We start from the raw sequence: 18,682 nt of genomic DNA, 5'->3' as shown, positions 1-18,682 counted from the left end.
TCTATAAGTGGACATACAGCCTGCACGGTCCAAGTTCACAGTTCAGGGCTTCTCTACCCACAAAGGTAGACACAACTCCTGGTCCTAATTATGGAGGGAGGCGAAGTCCAACAAAGGAAAAGGAGTTGGGGGGAACGGGCCTTCGCTCCCCACCAGGTCCCAACCCAGGGCCCTAAGAGCAGGGAAGCAATCCACTGCCCAGTTGGTGGGGTCACCGCCTGTAACACACCAACCCACGGGGCCTTTGAGAGCAACCCCTGCCCTGGGCCACTTCCTGCCCACTTCTGACGTCTTCTGTGGATGATTTGACCATCCACAGAGTACGAGGTGTCTTCAGTGTCTCTTGGGCTCGCTTCTGTCTACGGCAGGTCGTGGGAACTCTGGGTTTGTAGCTGTAGTCGCCACGGCCCAGATGGCTGGGGGAGGTGAGCTCTTGCCCTGAAGCCACAGTGAATGTAGCGGTTGAGGATCCGTGTCTCCTGATTGCTCGGCCCCTACCTACAGTCCGGAAGCCTGGGCCATGGTAGCTCAGCGCGGGCTGGTAGCCCCTCTGGGGGCTGGTGGAGTCGGCATGCCAGCCCTCCTTCCCCTGGAGCTGTCCAGGGTGGCTCCAGCCTCGGCATTTTTGCCTTTGCCTCTTCTGCTGCTCCGCTCCTTCCGGCCCTGCCTTCCTCTGTCTGTGCCGGCCCAGGGCTGTTTATGCTGCCGGCTGGCCGGGAGCTTGAACGGCAGAGCAGCGGTGTCGGAGCCTTCTCACTCCACAATGCCTGAGTTCCCTCAGCCTCAGTGCGGGGTGTGGATGCCCCACCACTGAATGGAAAAAGCAGTTACCTGTCAATTGTAGGACCCATGTTTATGAAGCTAATTAAGTAGGCTGGATGTGTCCCATTCATAGCTTTTGATGCGAAAATGTGAATGTTGAAGGCAGGGGAAATTGCTTTTGTAATGCATTAAACAGTTAATATCTTTATTCAAGCCCAAGTTGACAGTGTAACATTTGTAAATGAATTCCAGTTCAGCAGTCTTTCTCCATAATTGGGTGGTAAAATTCCTTTGTAGAAGAATGACTACTCATAAATCCATTATTGAATGTCCAGTTAGGTTAAAATGTTCCTCTACACAGGTTTATGTTTGTTACCATTCCTAATGTCTGATTTGTGTCCATTTACCTTTTTCGCAGAAATTGTCTGGTTTTTTCAAAATACGTGGCATAGGGGCATTGCTGACACTTGATGGCATACAGTCCATTAGAAGATGTGCAGTTGTATGAGCCCCTGATGTTGTGACTTACATGTTTGGGTCCTTGTGTTGCTTGTATAAATATGCGGACAGTGTTGACAGTGGGGTTTGTTGCAATAATAGGTTCCTGGGTGAGTGTGTCACAGGTGTGATGGGTAGCTGCTGGTAAGGATTTGCTTCACATTTGGGGTTGTCTATAGGCAAGGATTCGCCTGTCTCCCAACGTCTGTGAAAGTGAGGGATTGTTTTCCAGGACAGGTTGTAAATTATCAGTGATGCACTGGAGGAGTTTAAACTGGGTTCTGTAGGTGATCACCAGTAGTGTTCTATTATTTTCCTTGTTGTGCCTGTGTTGAAGTAGGTGACTTTTGGGTACTTGTACAGCTCTGTCAGTCTGTTTCTTTACTTCCTCAGGTGGGTAGTTTAGTTTTAAGAATGCCTGATAAAGATCTTGGGAGTTGAGGAACTGTTGTGGGTTTTCCCACAAAAGCTCATGTTCCTATATATTTGTTAGTCTCTAAGGTGCCACAGGTCTACACATTGTTTTTAATATATATTTAACTGTTAAATGCACTACTATATAGAGAAAAGTTATCATACGCTCCTTATTGCTGTTCATTTTATCTCTCCATTCTATCTGTCCTGCTACAATAAACTCATAAGAAATTTAAGAATATTCCAATTTGCAGATATTTTCAGAATGTATTCAGTTACACGAAAGCCAAAGAGAGTAGGTGGAAAAAGCCCCCCCAGTAACTACTGTAAATGAGGCATGGCTACTATATATTTTCTTAGTTCCTGCCAAATTCCTACTAGAATTTTCATAATTGGGAAGTTTAGTATCATAATGAGTATCGCAAACTCTGAAGAAAAGTATAAAACCCCTTGAGAAACTAACAAAAACAAACCTTCACCTATTCTAGGGAAATGAACATCTTGACTTTTAGTATAAACTTAGTACAGGCAGTCCCCGGGTTACGTACAAGATAGGGACTGTAGGTTTGTTCTTAAGTTGAATTTGTATGTAAGTTGGAACTGGTACATATTGTAGAGGAAACTCTAGCCAAACATTTCTCCAGAGCTCAGTTTTATTCTCCCACACCTCACTTCCCTCAGTCCTTTATTCTCAAGCTTTATTCTCAAGACCCTCCTTCCAGCCGACAGTGGGGGGTGTTGGAGCTGCCCAGAGGCGTCCGCGGGGCCAATGGACCCAAAGCTGGCGGGGGCGGGGTGCCTCCCCCATTGTCGCCGCCTCCCGCGGTGCGGGGGGCACTTCCCCTGCAGCGCTTGGGGCAGCGCCGGCTGAACCTCCTGTCAGGCAGCACGTCTCGGAACAGGACCAGGTACCTACCCAAAATAAACCCAAGGACAGGGAATAGCAACACAAGTGAGGGATATCTACAGGGTGAAAAACTGCATCGAGCATTTCTCCGCTGAGGTCTGCGGATAGACATGGCTCTGGGATACCTTAAATTTCAAGCTGCTGCCTTTAAAGGCAAGCAAGGGCCTCTACTGCTGCTCTTTGTACAGCCGTGCGGGAGCCCAGCTGGCGGTGCACAGGAAAGAGCCGTGCATACAGCACTCCCCTTCCAACACCCCACCCCACCCCCGGAGGCTCTTCCATGGAGCTGTGCAGAAGCGGGGGTGGGGAGCACGGACGATCTCCCTTACACACGAAATTATTAGCAGGAAAAGCACGGAGGAAGGGGGGGAACAGGTAAAATGTCAGCAGGAGCAGAGTTAACCCTTCGCTGCAAGCAGAGGTGCCGGGGCGGCCTTTGGAGGCGAAGCGCCGCAGCCGCCCCCCATTGCCGCCGCCGCAGCCCCGGGGAGGGGGTGGAATGTTCCCCGCGTGCGGCGCGCGCCAGGCTCCCCGGCCAGGGGACTCTATGGCGTGGGGCCCCAGCGGCAACAAAAATGTTGGCGGGTGAAAAATTTAACCCGTCGCCTGCCGGCCTCGGCGCGGGGAGTTTTTTAAAGTGGCCCTGGCGGCGCTTCGCATCCACTTCCCCCGCCCCCCCCCGCAGCCGGGCTCTGGGGCTGGGGCCAAGTGTGCCCCGTGCACCCCGACCGGCCGCTGCAGCGCCTGGAGGCCGCAGCCCGGCGCAGGGTTGGGTGTTTAATGGCGGAGGTGGATTCCCCTTTAAATCTCCCCGCCTGCCCGCCCCCTTCCCAGGTCTCCCTCTTACCGGCTCGCTCCTCGCCCTCCCTCCGCCTCCTCCCGCGAACGGGACTCCCATCCCAGTCCCACAATGCACCGGGCGCGCCGGGCTCCCTCAGCACCGCCTGAATGGAAATGCCGCCGCCGGGGCGCAGTTAGTGCGGGGTGCCTCCCCCACTGTCGCCGCCTCCGGCGGCGCGGGGGGCGCTTCCCTCCAGCAGACCAGGGAGACGTGGAGCTAGCGTCCCCCCTCCTCCCCAGCAGACCAGGGAGACGCGGAGCGGCTTTTCTCGCCGCGGAGGACACAGGTGGTGGGACCGTGGCGCGTCTCGGCGATCCCGCTGCCCGCGTCCTCCGCGGCGAGAAAAGCCACTCCGTGTCTCCCTGGTCTACTGGGGGGGGGCGCGCTAGCTCCGCGTCTCCCTGGTCTGCTGGGGGGAAGCGCCCCCCACGCCGCCAGAGGCGGCAACAGTGGGGGAGGCACCCTGCACTAGCTGTGCCCCGCCACCCCCCGGTTTGTAACTAGGGGTCCGACGTAAGTCAGATTGATGTAACCCAGGGACTTCATGTATGTAGCAAATATTTATTTTTGTAAACGTATAACTGCTGAATTTTTCAGCAGTTACACATTTACATGCAGAGGGGGTAGGTGGGAGTCGGTTTTCACAGGTAACTGGCTCTCCACAAGCACCACCTGATACAGAGGCAGCAGCGTGGGAGGTGGGGGGTCAGGTTGCTCTATAGAACCGGTATGCACAGGGATCCAGCTTGAAAGCCAGCTTCCCACATGTACTGCCTGCCTTCCCCCCCACCCCAGCTTTTTTTGTTGGCTCCCCCCGAACACAGGTTCCCACCTGCCCCTCCCTCGCCATGTAGCTGCCTCTTTGGGAGGCAGCAAGGCAAGGACTGGCAGCTCTGCGGGAGCTGGTATGTGCAGGGAGCTGGCTTAAAAGCCAGCTTCCCATACATACTGGCTCTCGTCTGCCCCCCTCCGGCCCTGCACATCTGCCTCTTAGAAAAGCCAGCTCTGCAGGAGTTGGTGCTCATGGGGATCTGGCTTTTTTAAGATGGCTCTCCCCAAGCACCAGTTCCCACCTGTCCCCTCACGCTGCTATCTCTGTGGGAAGCAGTGGGGAGGGGGGAAGAAGTGGACAGGGGGCTACCCATGGGCACCGGCTCTTGCCTCCCCCTCCCTGCCCTTGCTGCCTCTGATACAGACTAGGGATATAATAATGTAGTTGATTAACCAATGATCAAAAGCTTATAGGTTAATCCTATAGACTACATGCTTTTCCCCTCCCCTCCCCCATTCCTTGCCAGTACATTTTTTAGAAGGCTGGCCAGCAGCCTAGCTTAGTCCCAGCTTACACTGGGTCTGGGACCTAGCTCTGCTGTGGTTCTGCATTTAAAGTGTATTAAGAACCAGGTGGGCAGGCAGCCCAGCTCAATTCTAGCTTGCGCCAGGTCTGGGAGCTCAGACCCATCCTGGACAGGGGCTGATGCCACCTTGTGCTGCTGCCTCTGTATCAGAGGCAGCAGTGCAGAGCGACAGGCAGCTGGTCTCTGAGGAGAGCTGTTTTTTTAAATTGGCTTCCCTTGCAGACCAGCTCCCACCTGGCACTCCTTGCTGCTGCCTTTGATACAGAGGCAGCAAGGAGGGCTGTGTGCGTGAAGTCATTAGGATTAACTGATAAACCCAGGCTTTTTGGTTGATTGTGTAAATGATTACATGCTAACAGAATTAGAATTATGTTTGTGAAGGAGAGAACCTCCATGCCCATATATTTTCAATTAAGTGGCAAAATTCATATTGTTAGTGAAATGAGGACCCAGTTTAATGATCAAATCCAGAAATCTCTTATTCAAGCAAAACTTCTGTTGACATCAGGAGCAGATAATTTTGCCACTGAAATAAATGGTAGTTCTGCCCACAGAAGGACAGGAAGATTTGGCCTTATATCAATAGTTGATTTGACTGGATAACAATTGTTATGTTCAGAATGAGATGTTCGGAATGTACTGAGCAGTGTACATTTCACTTAATTTATTTTTTATCTTCTATATGGAAAACAAACAATTTGGAAAAATGCATATATTGGATTATGCATCAACAGGATTTAGCATCACAGTATAACATTATTAAAACCTAACAAATATGATATAAAAGAGGGTTCTGAGGTGAGTATGTATGAACAGAAGATCTTTGCAGTTTGGCTTGTTGTCAGTCATCACTGTTCTTAACCACATACTATATTTGGAGATTTTTTTTAAATTTAAATTCATCATAAACTAACAGTGCATCCTATGCCTTTTGGTAAGAAACTAAAATTGAAGGATAAGAGTTGGCCCTGTGTCTGAAATTCCAGAATTGTACATCTAAAACTTAATATATTGTATTTATTTCAAAAAAATTGGGCCAAGTATTGTCTGTGTTGATATGTGAACAATATATATCTGATCATGTTTCTTTGTCATTTGTTTTTTCTATAGATTACCAAAGTGGCCTTGGAATACAACAACTGTAATAAAAGCCAAGCAGCTGAACCTGTTCCTCAGCACCTGAGAGATTTAAATCCACCAGCTATTGAGTCCATTGTAGCCCATGCCCATACACAACTGGCAGACGCATACTCCATAACAAAGTATCCATGCTGCAACACGGTGCTGCTCCCTCAGTGGCACTCCATCTCTAGGACTCACAATGTCTGTGAGCTTTGTGTAAACCAGACCCTTGGAGTCAAACCAAGTAAAGTTAATGTACCGCAGTGTAACTTTTTAGAGATAGAAGCAGCTTTGGACTCTTTCTACCTCAAGGAACGTACTTTTTTCCAATTTGTATCAAATACCATAGAATGCAGCAATTTCCTAAGTTTCTATAGTCCTTTTAGCTACTATTCTGCATGTTGCAGGAAAGTAAATAGGGGTCTGATAAATTTAATTAGTTCTGAAAAGACCATACTTCAGACCCCTAATGTAGCATTTTCTTCCCATGGGAAAGAAGATAAGGATGATACTCAACATTCTATTCCTCACATTGAGGAGAGGAATTGTTTTACTCCTGACCTTCATGTTAATGGTACTAACATTACTGGCTTGAGCTGCAGGACCAACAAGACCTTGAATCTCTATCTACTGGATTCAAATCTGTTTTGGATGTATGCAGAGAGGCTAGGAGCATCAAGATCTAATCATTTGAAAGAATTTGCTACTATCGTTGACCTGAAGGAAGAGACCCACTATATCCTGGATCAGAATCAAACACTTACAAAATCTACGATAGGTATGGTATGCAGCAATCTTGTATTCAAAATTTAAAATAAGCGAATACATTAAATGAAAATAGGATGGATTTGGCAAGGAATAGTAACTTTGGAGAACTTGTGTAATTGACAAAAGCAGTTCACTTTATAAAGTGAGGGTTGAAAGCATTGTGCATCTTTGTCTGCTTAATAATTAAACGGTAGATGATTTTTTAGGATATGATAAAGAAATATTTTCACAAACCAGTAATAACTTAGTTGAAATAGAAATTTTGACAACCTCAACCTCTTAGTATTTGTCAGTGCATTGACAATAGCTAGGTCATCAGACTTTTAGAATTTAGTGGTCAATCCATGAAACCAGATTGCCAACAGATTTTAAGAAGTGTCTCATAAGCTCAAATTACATAATTGCTGATGCGTCAGAGAAAATATCTATAATGCATTTTATTCCTAAAATCATGTACTTACAAAATGATGCATTTGATACACTCACATCATTTTATATTACAGAAGACATTTTCTGTGGAATTAGTATTGTTTGAATTCAGCAATGCCAGCTGTTGGTTAATGTCTTTCAGAATGCTAAGTAGGTAGTGAGCTGCTGTTAGTTACTAGGATCACAAGTGGGGTACGTGAATCTAAAAAGTACAAAATAGCAGTTTGGAGAAGTGACTTTTGTGAAAACTGACCATTTATTTCTATCCTTTACTCCCTATCTTTTACCAATTACTGATCTATGGGTACGTCTACACTACAGCGCTAATTCGAACTAACTTAGTTCGAATTAGTTAATTCGAACTAAGCTAATTCGAACTAACGCGTCTAGAACTAAAAACTAGTTCGAATTAGCGTTTTGCTAATTCAAACTAGCATGTCCACATTAAGTGGACCCTGAACCGGGCTTAAGGATGGCCGGAAGCAGTGCTGGCAGGGCATCAGAGGAGATGCTGTCTCAGGCTAGCCGAGGGCTGCGCTTAAAGGGACCCGACCCCCACCCCGGACAGACAGTTCTCAGGGGTGCCCTGCTTGCAAACCAGTCCTGGCTTGGAGTGCCTGGAGTGCCCACACTGGGCACATCACAGCACTCGGCCATCAGACCGGCTGCACTTGCCGCAGGCTGCCATCTGGGGAGAGGGGGCAATTGGGGGGCTGCAGGAGAGCTTCCACCCCCAGAAGCCCGCAGAGCCAGCCCAGTCCTCCCCATCGGGAGCTCGTGCCCCATTCCTCCCTCACCTCTTTCCACTTACCCTTCCCTAGCCCCCCTTCCTAATGTACAAATAAAGAAAATGTGTGGTCAAAAATGGAATCTGTCTTTATTGAACAAAACTCGGGGAGACTGGGAAAAGGAGGTGGGAGAGGGGAAGAGAGAGGGTGGGAGAGGGGAGGGCAACTACAATGATCAGGGGTTGGGAACAGGTCCCATATGAAGAGAGGCTAAAGAGACTGGGACTTTTCAGCTTAGAAAAGAGGAGACGGAGGGGGGACAGGATAGAGGTCTATAAAAGCAGGAGTTGGGTGGAGAGGGTGTGTACAGAAAAGTTCTTCATTAGTTCCCATAAAGAAGGACTAGAGGACACCAAAGGAAAGGAATGGGTAGCAGGCTTCAAACTAGTAACAGAAAGTTGTTCTTCACAAAGCAAAGAGTCATCCTGTGGCACTCCTTGCTGCAGGAGGATGTGAAGGCTAGAACTAGAACAGAGTTTAAAGGGACGTGAGATCAAGTCATGGAGGTTGGGTCCATGGAGTGCTATTAGCCAGGGGGTAGGAGTGGTGTCCCTGCCCAAGGTTTGTGGAAGGCTGGAGAGGGATGGCACGAGACAAATAGCTTGGTCACTGTCTTCGGTCCATCCCCTCCAAGGTCCCTAGTGTTGGCCACTGTCGGCAGACAGGCTACTGGGCTAGATGGACCTTTGGTCTGACCCAGGACGGCCATTGTAAGCTCAGGGCTCAGGGTTGGGGGTCTCAGTGGACCCCCTTGATTTTCATGCACACCTGCTCCTGGGTGGCCAGGCTGGCAGCTCTCCTGTCCTAGACGGCCACTTTCCTGTGCCTAGTGCGGCGATCGTGGACAAGGTCCACGATGTCCGCACTAGCCCAGGCGAGTGCCCGCCTTTTACGGTCCCAGGCAAGCTCCTGGGAGCCGCCAGCCTGGTCCCAGGAAGAGGGGGAGAGCTGGGGGGCATCGGGTGGCTGGCTCGAGCCGTGCCAGGTGCAGGGTCTGCTGGCTGGGTGCTGGCAGGCTTGCACCTGGCACGGGCACTGTAGCCAGCCCGTGCCCCTTTAAGGGGTCTGGGGCCGGGAGGGGGGCAATAGAGTTTCCCTGGTGTTGGCCAGAGTGGCCACCAGGGAAACCTGGGGAGGGCTAGCCTCCCACTAGTTCGAATTAAGGGTCTACACACCCCTTAATTCGAACTAGCTAGTTCGAACTAGACTTAATCCTCGTAAAATGAGGTTTTCCTAGTTTGAACTAAGCGCTCCAGGTTCGAACTAACGGAGCGCTAGTGTAGCGCCTATGAAAGTTAGTTCGAACTAACGTCCGTTAGTTCGAACTAACTCTGTAGTGTAGACATACCCTAAGAGAGGAACTTCTCATGACTAATTTCCTTAAGAAATTATGTTTTCTGTGTGTTTGATATTTCTGCCTGATTCTGGCTCCAAGCCCCCTGCTAGCTCCCTGGGCCAGCATAGTGCCCCCCAAGCCCAAGTCTCACACCTATGGGGCAGCCTAGTGTCCCCCACACAGAACATTGCACACTGCAGCACAATATGCCGAAAGCATGGGGCCCAGCGCCATCATCCCGAGTCACCATATACAAGAGACAGCTCTGCTTAGATATTATGGGTACATGAAGCTGGAATAATGTTCTCGATGTCTCTCTTTCATTTTAGAGAACTTCATTCAAAACTTCAGCATTCTCTACAGTCCCTTGAAAAGGCATCTTGTTGGTGACTCCTCAGTCCATTTTCATGCCCAGCACGTAATCACTGAAGTGACTACTAATACCTTTCATGATGTGGTGTTTTTGAATGAAAAGGTACAGCTCATCACTGCAATTACATTGAGGGATTAATCGCATTTTGAAGAACAGGATTGTAGAGTTCATTCTTTTGAATTTTCATTGTTTAAAACTAAATCTCATATCCATACAGTTACATTGATTGTGTACATAATTTTAAACAAGGGTATTCCTTGAAAGCCATACTTCACAGCAGTTTAAATTTAGGCGACCACTATGATACAAAGCAGCCAGAAAATCAGCCAAACCAGCTAAAGACCCACCCCCTGCCTTCCTGTTCTGTGTGTATCTTTCCTGTAGCTGAGATTTTAGCCTTTTGTATTCTTACTTGATAACTATTTTTAAAAATACAGATATAATTGTGGGGATGGAGAATGCCTGTTTGCTCTTTTCATAGTTGCAACTCACAACAAATTACATTTGAGATCCAAGATCAAGAACATGTTCAAAGTCTCAGGTCCCAAACCTGCACAGACTCTAAAGGAGATATATATGATGAACATTGCTTTTATGAACTAGTTAAGAGTATAGTGATTTTACTGGCTGCAGATGGAGCCATTTGTTTTCTGTCCTAGAAATAACTTACAAAATACAGCCAGGAATTAGGCAGGTGGTACCTAGGGGCTGTGTGAGGTTAAGGCAGTGGTTCTCAAACTGCAGTCTGTGGACCACTAGTGGGTCCATGGCTAACTTCCATGTGGTCTGCAACTCAAGCTCAGCCTCCTCCTTCTCCGGCAGCAGGGAGCACACGTTGGTGCTCTAGCCTTGCCCTCCCTTTCCTACATGGTTGGCACACTGGCGCTGGCTTCCCACTGAGGTTGGAGAGAGAGAAAGCTCTGAGCCTCACTGTGCAATTGGGCTCACAGGGAAGAAGTGCTCCCCCTCCCCGGGTGGGGGCAAAGCAGCACACTGGCCCGCTCCCGGGAAGCTTTCCCTGCTGTTCCCATTGGCCAGAATCTAGCCAATGGGAACAGTGGGAGGTGGTTCCTCGGACTGGTGCAGGGCGTGAAGGCAAATAAGTGCCCCCCCCATGCTCAGACCACTGCACACTCAGACCCCTCATGCACCACCGCCACCACCTCCTGTTGAGACCCCATAGCCCCATCCCACTCCTACACCCTCTTCACTGGCCAGACACCTACCCATAGCCTGCTCCTGCACTGTCCCTCGTGGCCAGACACTCTACTCCCAGCATGCTCCTGTACCCTCCCTCTGGCCAGACCTTGCACCCTCACCCCCTCCTGTATCCCACCTCCCACCCAGATCTTGCATCCTCACCCCCTCCTACATCCCACCTGCTGCCCAGATCCTGCACCCCCATCCCTCTTGCTGGCAGCCATGCTCTGCACACTGAACCTTTCATTTTTGTCCCAACTCCAGAGGCTAGGAGGGTCCACAAAATCCACTAACCCTGGAATCCCTATGGGAAGCCCTGAACCTCAGTCCTCCCTTCCCCCTTCCCTTCCCCCCGGTGGGGCAAGAGTGCCAGAGGAGTGAGTGTCAGTTGGAGGCCACATCAGTGAGGGTTGGGGATTTGTGTTTGTTTTTTGTTTTGGTTTGGGGTTTTTTGGGGTTGTTTTTGTTTCTCACTTCTGTGGTCCCCAAATAATTTTTTTTTCCTGTAGGTCAGTGGCCCCTGACACAAAAAAGGTTCCCCACCCCTACCATAAATAAAGAGAACATTGAAACCTTTTGTGTTGGATATAAATTAATATTTTACTTTATTTAAAATGAAGTTTGATCAACTAACATGAGAAGTTCAAGTGCTTAATTTGTTTAATAATTTAAATTAATATATCCTTTCTTACTGGTTAAATTAAACCATTCTCTGTTGCTGCAGCACTAGCAAGATGGCTTGTGTAATTATGTAATTAATGGTGACTTTCCATTAGCAACTGGTGGTTCACGGAAAGGTTTCCATTGAGCCAGGTGGGCCACGGGCCAAAAGGTTTGAAAAACACTGGGCTAGGGTATAGCCCAGAAGTTAGGCAGGGTGTAACTAAGTACTGTGTGAGAGCAGGGAGGTAGCTCAGGGTACAGGCAGAGGGTAGTTAAGGGCTGCATGTGGCTCAGTGTGCAGGGAGCAGGTAGCTGTGTATGATCAGGGGATAGTAAGGTAGTAACTAGAGGCCGTGAAGACAGTGGGTAGCTCAAGGGACAGGGAGGGCATAGCTAGGGGTTGTATGCAAGCTGTGGGGGGTAGCTTTGTGCAGGCAGGGGGTAGCTAGGAGCTGTGGCTGTGAACAAAGGGGGCTGGGAGGCAGCTTTAACCCCCAGCACCAGCAGTAGAGGAGAGAGCACCAGTCTGCCTGCGCCATGGCATCAGTCAGAGAAGTGGCTGCCCTGTGGCTCAGGCTCCTGCCTCTGACCTGGGCAGGGAGAGAGCGAGCCATTGAACTGTCCCCTGGACTGCACTGCACTTGCTAGAGAGACCCACAGCTCTGTCCACACGCTCTGGAGGCTTCTCTCCCACAGGGAGCACTGGTCATGCAGGACTCAGCCCTGCCACTCCCACCACTCGGATGGGAGGGGGGCAGGGATTGGGGTTTCAGTAAGGGTGTGTGTGTGCTGAGGATTTATGGGGGCACTGCTGATCAGTGTTTCAGCTTGGAGGGGTGCTGGGGATTTGGGAGGCACTGTGGTTCAGGGCACTGTGGTTCAGGCCTAACAGTCTAAGGGGTGTTAGGAATTCATTAGGGGGTGGCCCTAGGTATTGGGGTTTCAGCCTGAGGTGGTGCTGGGAATTAAGTGCAGGAGGGACTACCTGGGATCAGGGCTTCAGACCCATGGCCTAAAAGGGCTGGCAGATCCCTCCTTGAGAAATCCTGTTTTCGTTTTCACATGACACACACTCCTCACTCATTCTTGCACACCCTTGCCCCTCTATCACTCACGGGGTTGCTTGTCCTCCTACCTGGCTTCGTGTCTTTCTCCCCTTCACCCTGCCTGAGACCACTATATGCTGGCCACTACATGCCCACATTCACCTGCCAGCCACAAACAAGAAGCTACTGTGGCTGTGCTAACTGTGGACTGACTGACCAGCATTGGGAGCAAAAATATTGGACAGTTGGCCCATTTTTTTAAAAGGAAAGGTTGGGACACCTGCAAAAGGGTTTAAATAAGGACTGTCCTGTTAAAAATGGGATGGAGGGTCTCCCAAATTAAAGATGTTTCATGTCACTTTTGCACCTCCCCTATGATGGGGCTATCATGGGTTGGTTGAACTCCAGACAGAAAGTATATTCCCAAAGGCTTGCATCTGCCTGCGAGTTGCAGCTGAGGCATCAAAATGTTACAAACATATCTCCTTTTCCCAGGCTATGCTTTCAACATGCCCTCTGCATCACCGCTCCTGCTGGAGGATACACCTCTTGTTGGGAATTTCTTTTCTTTTTGCTTTGGGAGCCACAGGGCACCATTGCATAATGGACAGGGTGTAAAAAGATGAGATTACATTTTCTTTTGTCTTTAAATAGCTTAGATGTTTTGTTTAACACATTGATTACTATTTCTGCTTATGTAAATAAACCCCAGATACTAACTGAACTTTTCTTCTCCCCCCTCCCCCAACCCACCTCCAGGATGTCTTGCTGCTCTATTATGCACAATGGTGTGGATTCTGTGCTTCTCTTAATCACATCTTTATCCAGCTAGCTCGACTTCTGCCTCCAAACAACTTCACTGTGGCAAGGTAAAAAATATTTTTTATTTTCCACACTATTTTTAACCACTTAGACTTCCAGACATGCATATATGTACATTATGTAGCTTGTAAAGTTAATATGATGCCATTAATCTCCACTAATTTATGTTGAATTGAAAATTAAGATTGAATGCCTATCAGATTAGACACAGGTCCTATGAATTCATTATAAGCCATGTATTATACCATTACTAATAAGTTTAGAATATTACTCTTTCATTCTATTTTAGTCTGTTTACTCAAAATTGAGTGATATGAACTCATCAGCTCAAAGGAAAAAAATTTAAACCGTATTTAGTGTAGATTCTGTTTCTCTTCTCTTTGTTATATACCTTTTGTTTTCATGTAAATAGTGACTATTATACTAACAGATCCCCTTCTTTGTGCCTGTTGTTGTTACACACACATCCCCTCTCACAAGATCATCCTACCACCTAGCTCTGAGGGCAGAGTGGAGAGCAATGGCTGCTGACTGGGCATCCAGCTCTGAAGGCAGTGTTATACCAGTAAGCACAGAAATAAGGGTGCCAATGTGAAAAGTGATATTTGAGGTTGCAGGGCTCCAGCTGCCTCTCTTATCCCTGCCTCCTGGATGTGCGTGGCCCTTCTGCATGAGCTCCAGCCACCCAGTGTTCCAGCCAAAGCACTTAAAAGCACACAACTCGTGTCTCCTTTGACACATTGCTATGCCTGCCCCATACATTGAGAACCACTGGTCTGTATAATACTTCATTCCAAGTTTTGCCATTCCTTTTTCCTGATAATATTTAGCTTATTGCACCATACTCTGCATAGACTAATAATGATGCAAGAATGTCTGAAATGGTTTGATAAACAGTTACGTAATTCTTATATTATTAGGGAAAAAATTAAAAACTTTTAATTTAAAAAATGGCACATTTATCTCCTTTATTTGATTTTAATGAGCTGTTAATACAGTCCTAAAACCTGCTTTTCTAAGTCAGTTCAAAATTCTACTCTCAGTTCTGGCACCAGCAACCCTTGTGCTTTGATTGCTGAATTTCAGTTTTATTGCAGGGCTGATTCTGTGTCTGTTCCCATCTTCTTTTTATTCCAGGGGTGGGTAAATACCGGCTTACTGACCCAATCCAGTTCCCCAGAGTTAGTCCCTGGTAGGTCGCCACCGGGGCTAATCCTGGTGAACCGCCACACTTTTATTGTCCACCCTTGCTCTATTTCCAGACGCAGTACAGTGGGGTTACTTGTGCTATTCTCCAAATTATTTTTTTCTTTTCCTACACAAGAGTCAGATAATTATGAATAATTTTATTTAAGCAGACTCCATCTTCTACTGGGCACAACAGGGACAGCATAATATAAATATAATATTCCACTGTTGTTAAAGTGCAAGCACATAGAAACAAGCAAGGAAGATTTTAGCAAGGGAAATAAAGGGGTTGGACAGATTTAATTGAGAATCCACTTTGTAGGGCCCATTGCCACAAAAACGATCTCATGCCTCCTTCTGTTTCCCATCAGTCAGTAGAAGGACTGGTGTACCTCAAAATATCAGTTTCTAAATCATTGTAGTTAAAGCAGTACAAAAACTGCATGGATAGGCCCCAAGGCTCAATGACTAAGTCTTCAGTGTAGGCAGAGCTAATGCAGTTAAGATACTTAAAAAAGCACTGTTAATTTAAAGTCAACCTGCTGTAATTAAAAAAAAATCTACAGATTGACATTCTGTACCCATCAGTAAAACAGTGGTCTCCTGTTGTAGTGGATGAACCTCAAAAGTTTCAGTGTTGTCCAAAGCACACTAAATTTGTGGTATCCTGGAATAAGCACAGCTGAATGAATGCATTCTGTGATGAGCCGTCTGAGATCTGAAAATCTCTCTCTTCTGGTGGTAGTGTTTATAGTAGGAAGTCTGGTTTTCTGCGAATCAAGTTAAAAGTTTTTAAATTAATTGTTGTGTTAGTATTTTATTTTATGAACAGTGAGAGTATAACAAATAGCTTTCCAGATTTTTCCCAAGACAGAATGCAGCTGACACTGTACATTCTGCACCAGCTGCCCCCAATCAGTCATTCGTGATCGACTGGTTGATCGTGGAGGCACTGACAGTTGAACTTGGTCAGTCTCACATCTCCTTCCTCCCTCCATTGTTTTCATGTAGCAGAGGGTGCCTTAACAAAGCACTAGCTGAACTAGTCTCACTCTGCCTTCCCCACAGGCTATGATGCTACTGTAGCCTCAGGCTGATTTGCTGGGGAGCTGTTGCCTTTACCTTGAAAGGTGTTTAATGGGACAGGGAGATGTTTAGGGGGGCATGGGCTGGGCTCACTGCTTTGAATTGCTGCTTGATTCACTTCTCTGATCCTGAAAAGGAAACAGCAGAAAACTGCCCATCATCCACCTCCTAACCTTGGCAAAAGTTGTGTCTGCAACATAGAGCAAATTCCAGCAATGCCCAGTGGATATGGGAGCTTCCTTTCCACACAGAAGGGAGTACATGGGTGAGGGGGAGAGAATCACCCTCAGCCCTCCAGTCGTTTCAGGCAGCAGTGAGTGGGATTGGGAATTCTCTGCAGCTCCCCATCCCTGTCAGTAAGGGAGAGAATCCACAGCAGCTCAACAGTGGCTGCAGGCTATGGGGAGGAAACAGAGGAAGGAATCAATGTTGCCAGTCAAAGGAAGCCCCAGCTTGAGAACATCCTTGATTAAACAAACAGTCCCAGTCAGGACTGCAAGACACATACCCCCCCCATCCCAAACAGAGAGCAGCCTGTGTGTGACACAGGCAGCAGAATGTTAATAACAGCCGCCACTTTGGTAACTGCCACTGCATGTCATAAATTACTCCTGTCACCTGACTGGGGCTTTGAAATGCCATTAATGGAAAAGAGCTTGTTGCCAGCACAGAGCCTGGAAACCCCTGCCAGAACCGGCCTCCTCCGCTGCTTCCTGCACCTCAACACACTGCCACAGCAGACCAGGCTTTTCTCGCCGACACCTGGGGTAGAGCAGCGGGGGGGCTGCCGGGTTGGTCCCACAGCACCGAGGTGCGGCGCTACTGGACCAACCCAGCAGCACCCCAGCTGCTCTGTCCCAGGCTTCCTGGAATCAGCCGCTGATCAGTTTCAGCAGCGGCTGACTTGGGGACACCTGGGGTAGAGCAGCTGGGGTGCTGCCGGGTTAGTCGCCGCAGGCGTCCAGATTCAGCCGCTGTTGAAACTGATCAGCGGCTGATTCCAGGAAGCCCGGGGCAGAGCAGCTCTGCCTCCAGCTTCCTGTAGTCAGCCGCTGGTCAGTTTCAGCAGCGGCTGACTTGGGAACACCTGGGGCAGAGCAGCTGGGGTGCTGCCGGTCGGTGCTACCAACGTCGGCGCTACCAGACCAACCCAGCAGCACTCCAGCTGCTCTGCCCCAGGCGTGTCCGATTCAGCCGCTGCTGGTCAGTTTCAACAGCGGCTGAATCTGGACGCCAGTTCCGACTTACATACAAATTCAACTTAAGAACAAACTTATGGTCCCTATCTTGTACGTAACCCGGGGACTGCCTGTAGATGGTATCGTGAGCTTTCATGGGCACAGCCCACTTCTTCAGATGACTAGTGTGTTGGATGTCCATTTTTGGTTCTGGACATCCAACACTCTGGTCATCTGAAGAAGTGGGCTTGCCCGCGAAAGCTCATGAATACTATCTACATGTTTTGTTAGTCTGTAGAGTCCTACCAGACTATTTGTTGTTTTTTAAGTTTATCTACTAGGTGTCATATATATTAGGGGTTCTCACACTTATTTGATTTGGGTCCTCTTTCTTTGTGCCGCTAGTAATTTCTTGTGACAGAATATGTTTAGGCATATTTTCTCCAGATTATGCATCCTCTAATCCCCATCCAAAACAATAATAAAATAAGATATTTCAGAAGCATAAGTAATGGAATGTTCAGCTCAGTTCATGAGTTTATTTTTTCTTTTTGTTTTGTTTTTTTTACAGAATTGATGTCACTCGAAATGACCTTCCTTGGGAATTTATGACAGATCGTCTCCCTACCATTTTGTTTTTTCCTTATAAAAGGTAATTTTTTTCTTCCATTTCTTGGAGCTTGAAGATTGAGTCTGGTTGTTAGCCTCACAGGAGAGGAAAGTCAAAGAATTGCTCATTTCTAAGTATTTATCTTTAATACCAATGCACTTTCTGAAATAGATTTTTGTGGACAAATGATTTGCTGAAAGTGAATTGTCTTCCAAGTTTCATTATTTCATAGTTTGTCAGTATTTATTTGTAAATAGCAAATTATTAACCTTATTTCCTAATTAATTTTCCCCCTCGGTTGTGCAACAGTTCTTTTGGCATTTTCAAAATTGACTAGTGAGTGAGACCTGGGGGGAAGAGAATGATAGAAAAAGAGGCAGGATTAAAAAAAGAGATAGAGAGATGTCAAAGGATCATACAATGGATTCTTGCAGTAAGATGCAAGACTTATTGCAGTTTTCTTTCAGAAAAAACGTTAGAATAGGCATACACCGAGACAAAGGTTAAACTAATCCATATCTTTTGTCTCTTAAGAGAATTTAAAAAAAAAAACAATTGAAGTTAAGAATTTAAAAACGAAATGAAAATAGAAAGTTGTCTGGAATTTATTTTTTTAAAATGGTAATAGGCAAGAATAAGCAGGGGGAGATCCGGGACTGCTTACCCCCAGAAACAGGGGGTTGGTGAGCCTAGCAGGTAGGGGGTACCACCCCCTAGTTCTCGTGATTAAAATTACACATGATGAAGTGTTTGAAGGGTAAGGAACTGATTTTTTTTTCTGTGTGAACCATTGTCTGCTGAGGTGTGGGCAGTTTCATATTCTTTCTCTTTGTATGAGGAATTTTCACACTAGAGCAAGCTTCAGTAGAGAGAGAATATGTACACCAGTTTTTCTGAACTGGTGGTATGCATACCCTTAGGGGTACGCGAGAGAAGTCTGGCTGCCCAACACAAGTGAAATTTGGCAAAAAATGTCCGGGATTTTGTCCTGCGAAGGGGATCCAGGGAGGGGGCAGTGGCACCCACTTATCAAATTGAATGTTCGGAGCCGAGCGCCCAGACGTTAACAGCCGCTCTGCACACGCGCCCCAGCACTGGGCTGTGCTGCGGCATGTGGCAGCTCTGGTGAGACCCAGGGCAGTTTCAAGTTGGGGGGCAGGTGAGAGTGGGGAGAAAAAAAAATCAGTTCCACGGCCTCCTTTCCTAGTTCGTTTCCTGTCTCGCAGCCTTCCCAGGGTGCTTCAGCGGGGAGGGCCACTGAACCTGGAGATGTGCATTACCCCCATCCTCACC

The 18,682-nt window shown here is 47.6% G+C and overlaps 1 protein-coding gene across 3 annotated transcripts in view; it reads left to right on the top strand.

Annotated features, from left to right (window-relative positions):
• TXNDC11 (thioredoxin domain containing 11) overlaps nt 1-18,682 on the top strand; it is a 103,374-nt gene that overhangs the window by 75,566 nt on the left and 9,126 nt on the right. For all 3 annotated transcript variants that reach the window (XM_025190141.2, XM_006134121.3, XM_075899326.1), the window contains 4 exons: nt 5,891-6,680; nt 9,553-9,698; nt 13,265-13,374; nt 17,351-17,431. In XM_025190141.2, the coding sequence (XP_025045926.2) occupies nt 5,891-6,680; nt 9,553-9,698; nt 13,265-13,374; nt 17,351-17,431 (1,127 nt within the window). The remainder of the gene's footprint in view (nt 1-5,890; nt 6,681-9,552; nt 9,699-13,264; nt 13,375-17,350; nt 17,432-18,682) is intronic.

Source organism: Pelodiscus sinensis, chromosome 16, assembly GCF_049634645.1.
Source record: "Pelodiscus sinensis isolate JC-2024 chromosome 16, ASM4963464v1, whole genome shotgun sequence".
In the NCBI taxonomy this organism is placed as follows: Eukaryota; Metazoa; Chordata; order Testudines; family Trionychidae; genus Pelodiscus; species Pelodiscus sinensis.
Note: the sequence above shows the minus strand (reverse complement) of the source record. Positions and strands in the feature narration are given on the sequence as shown.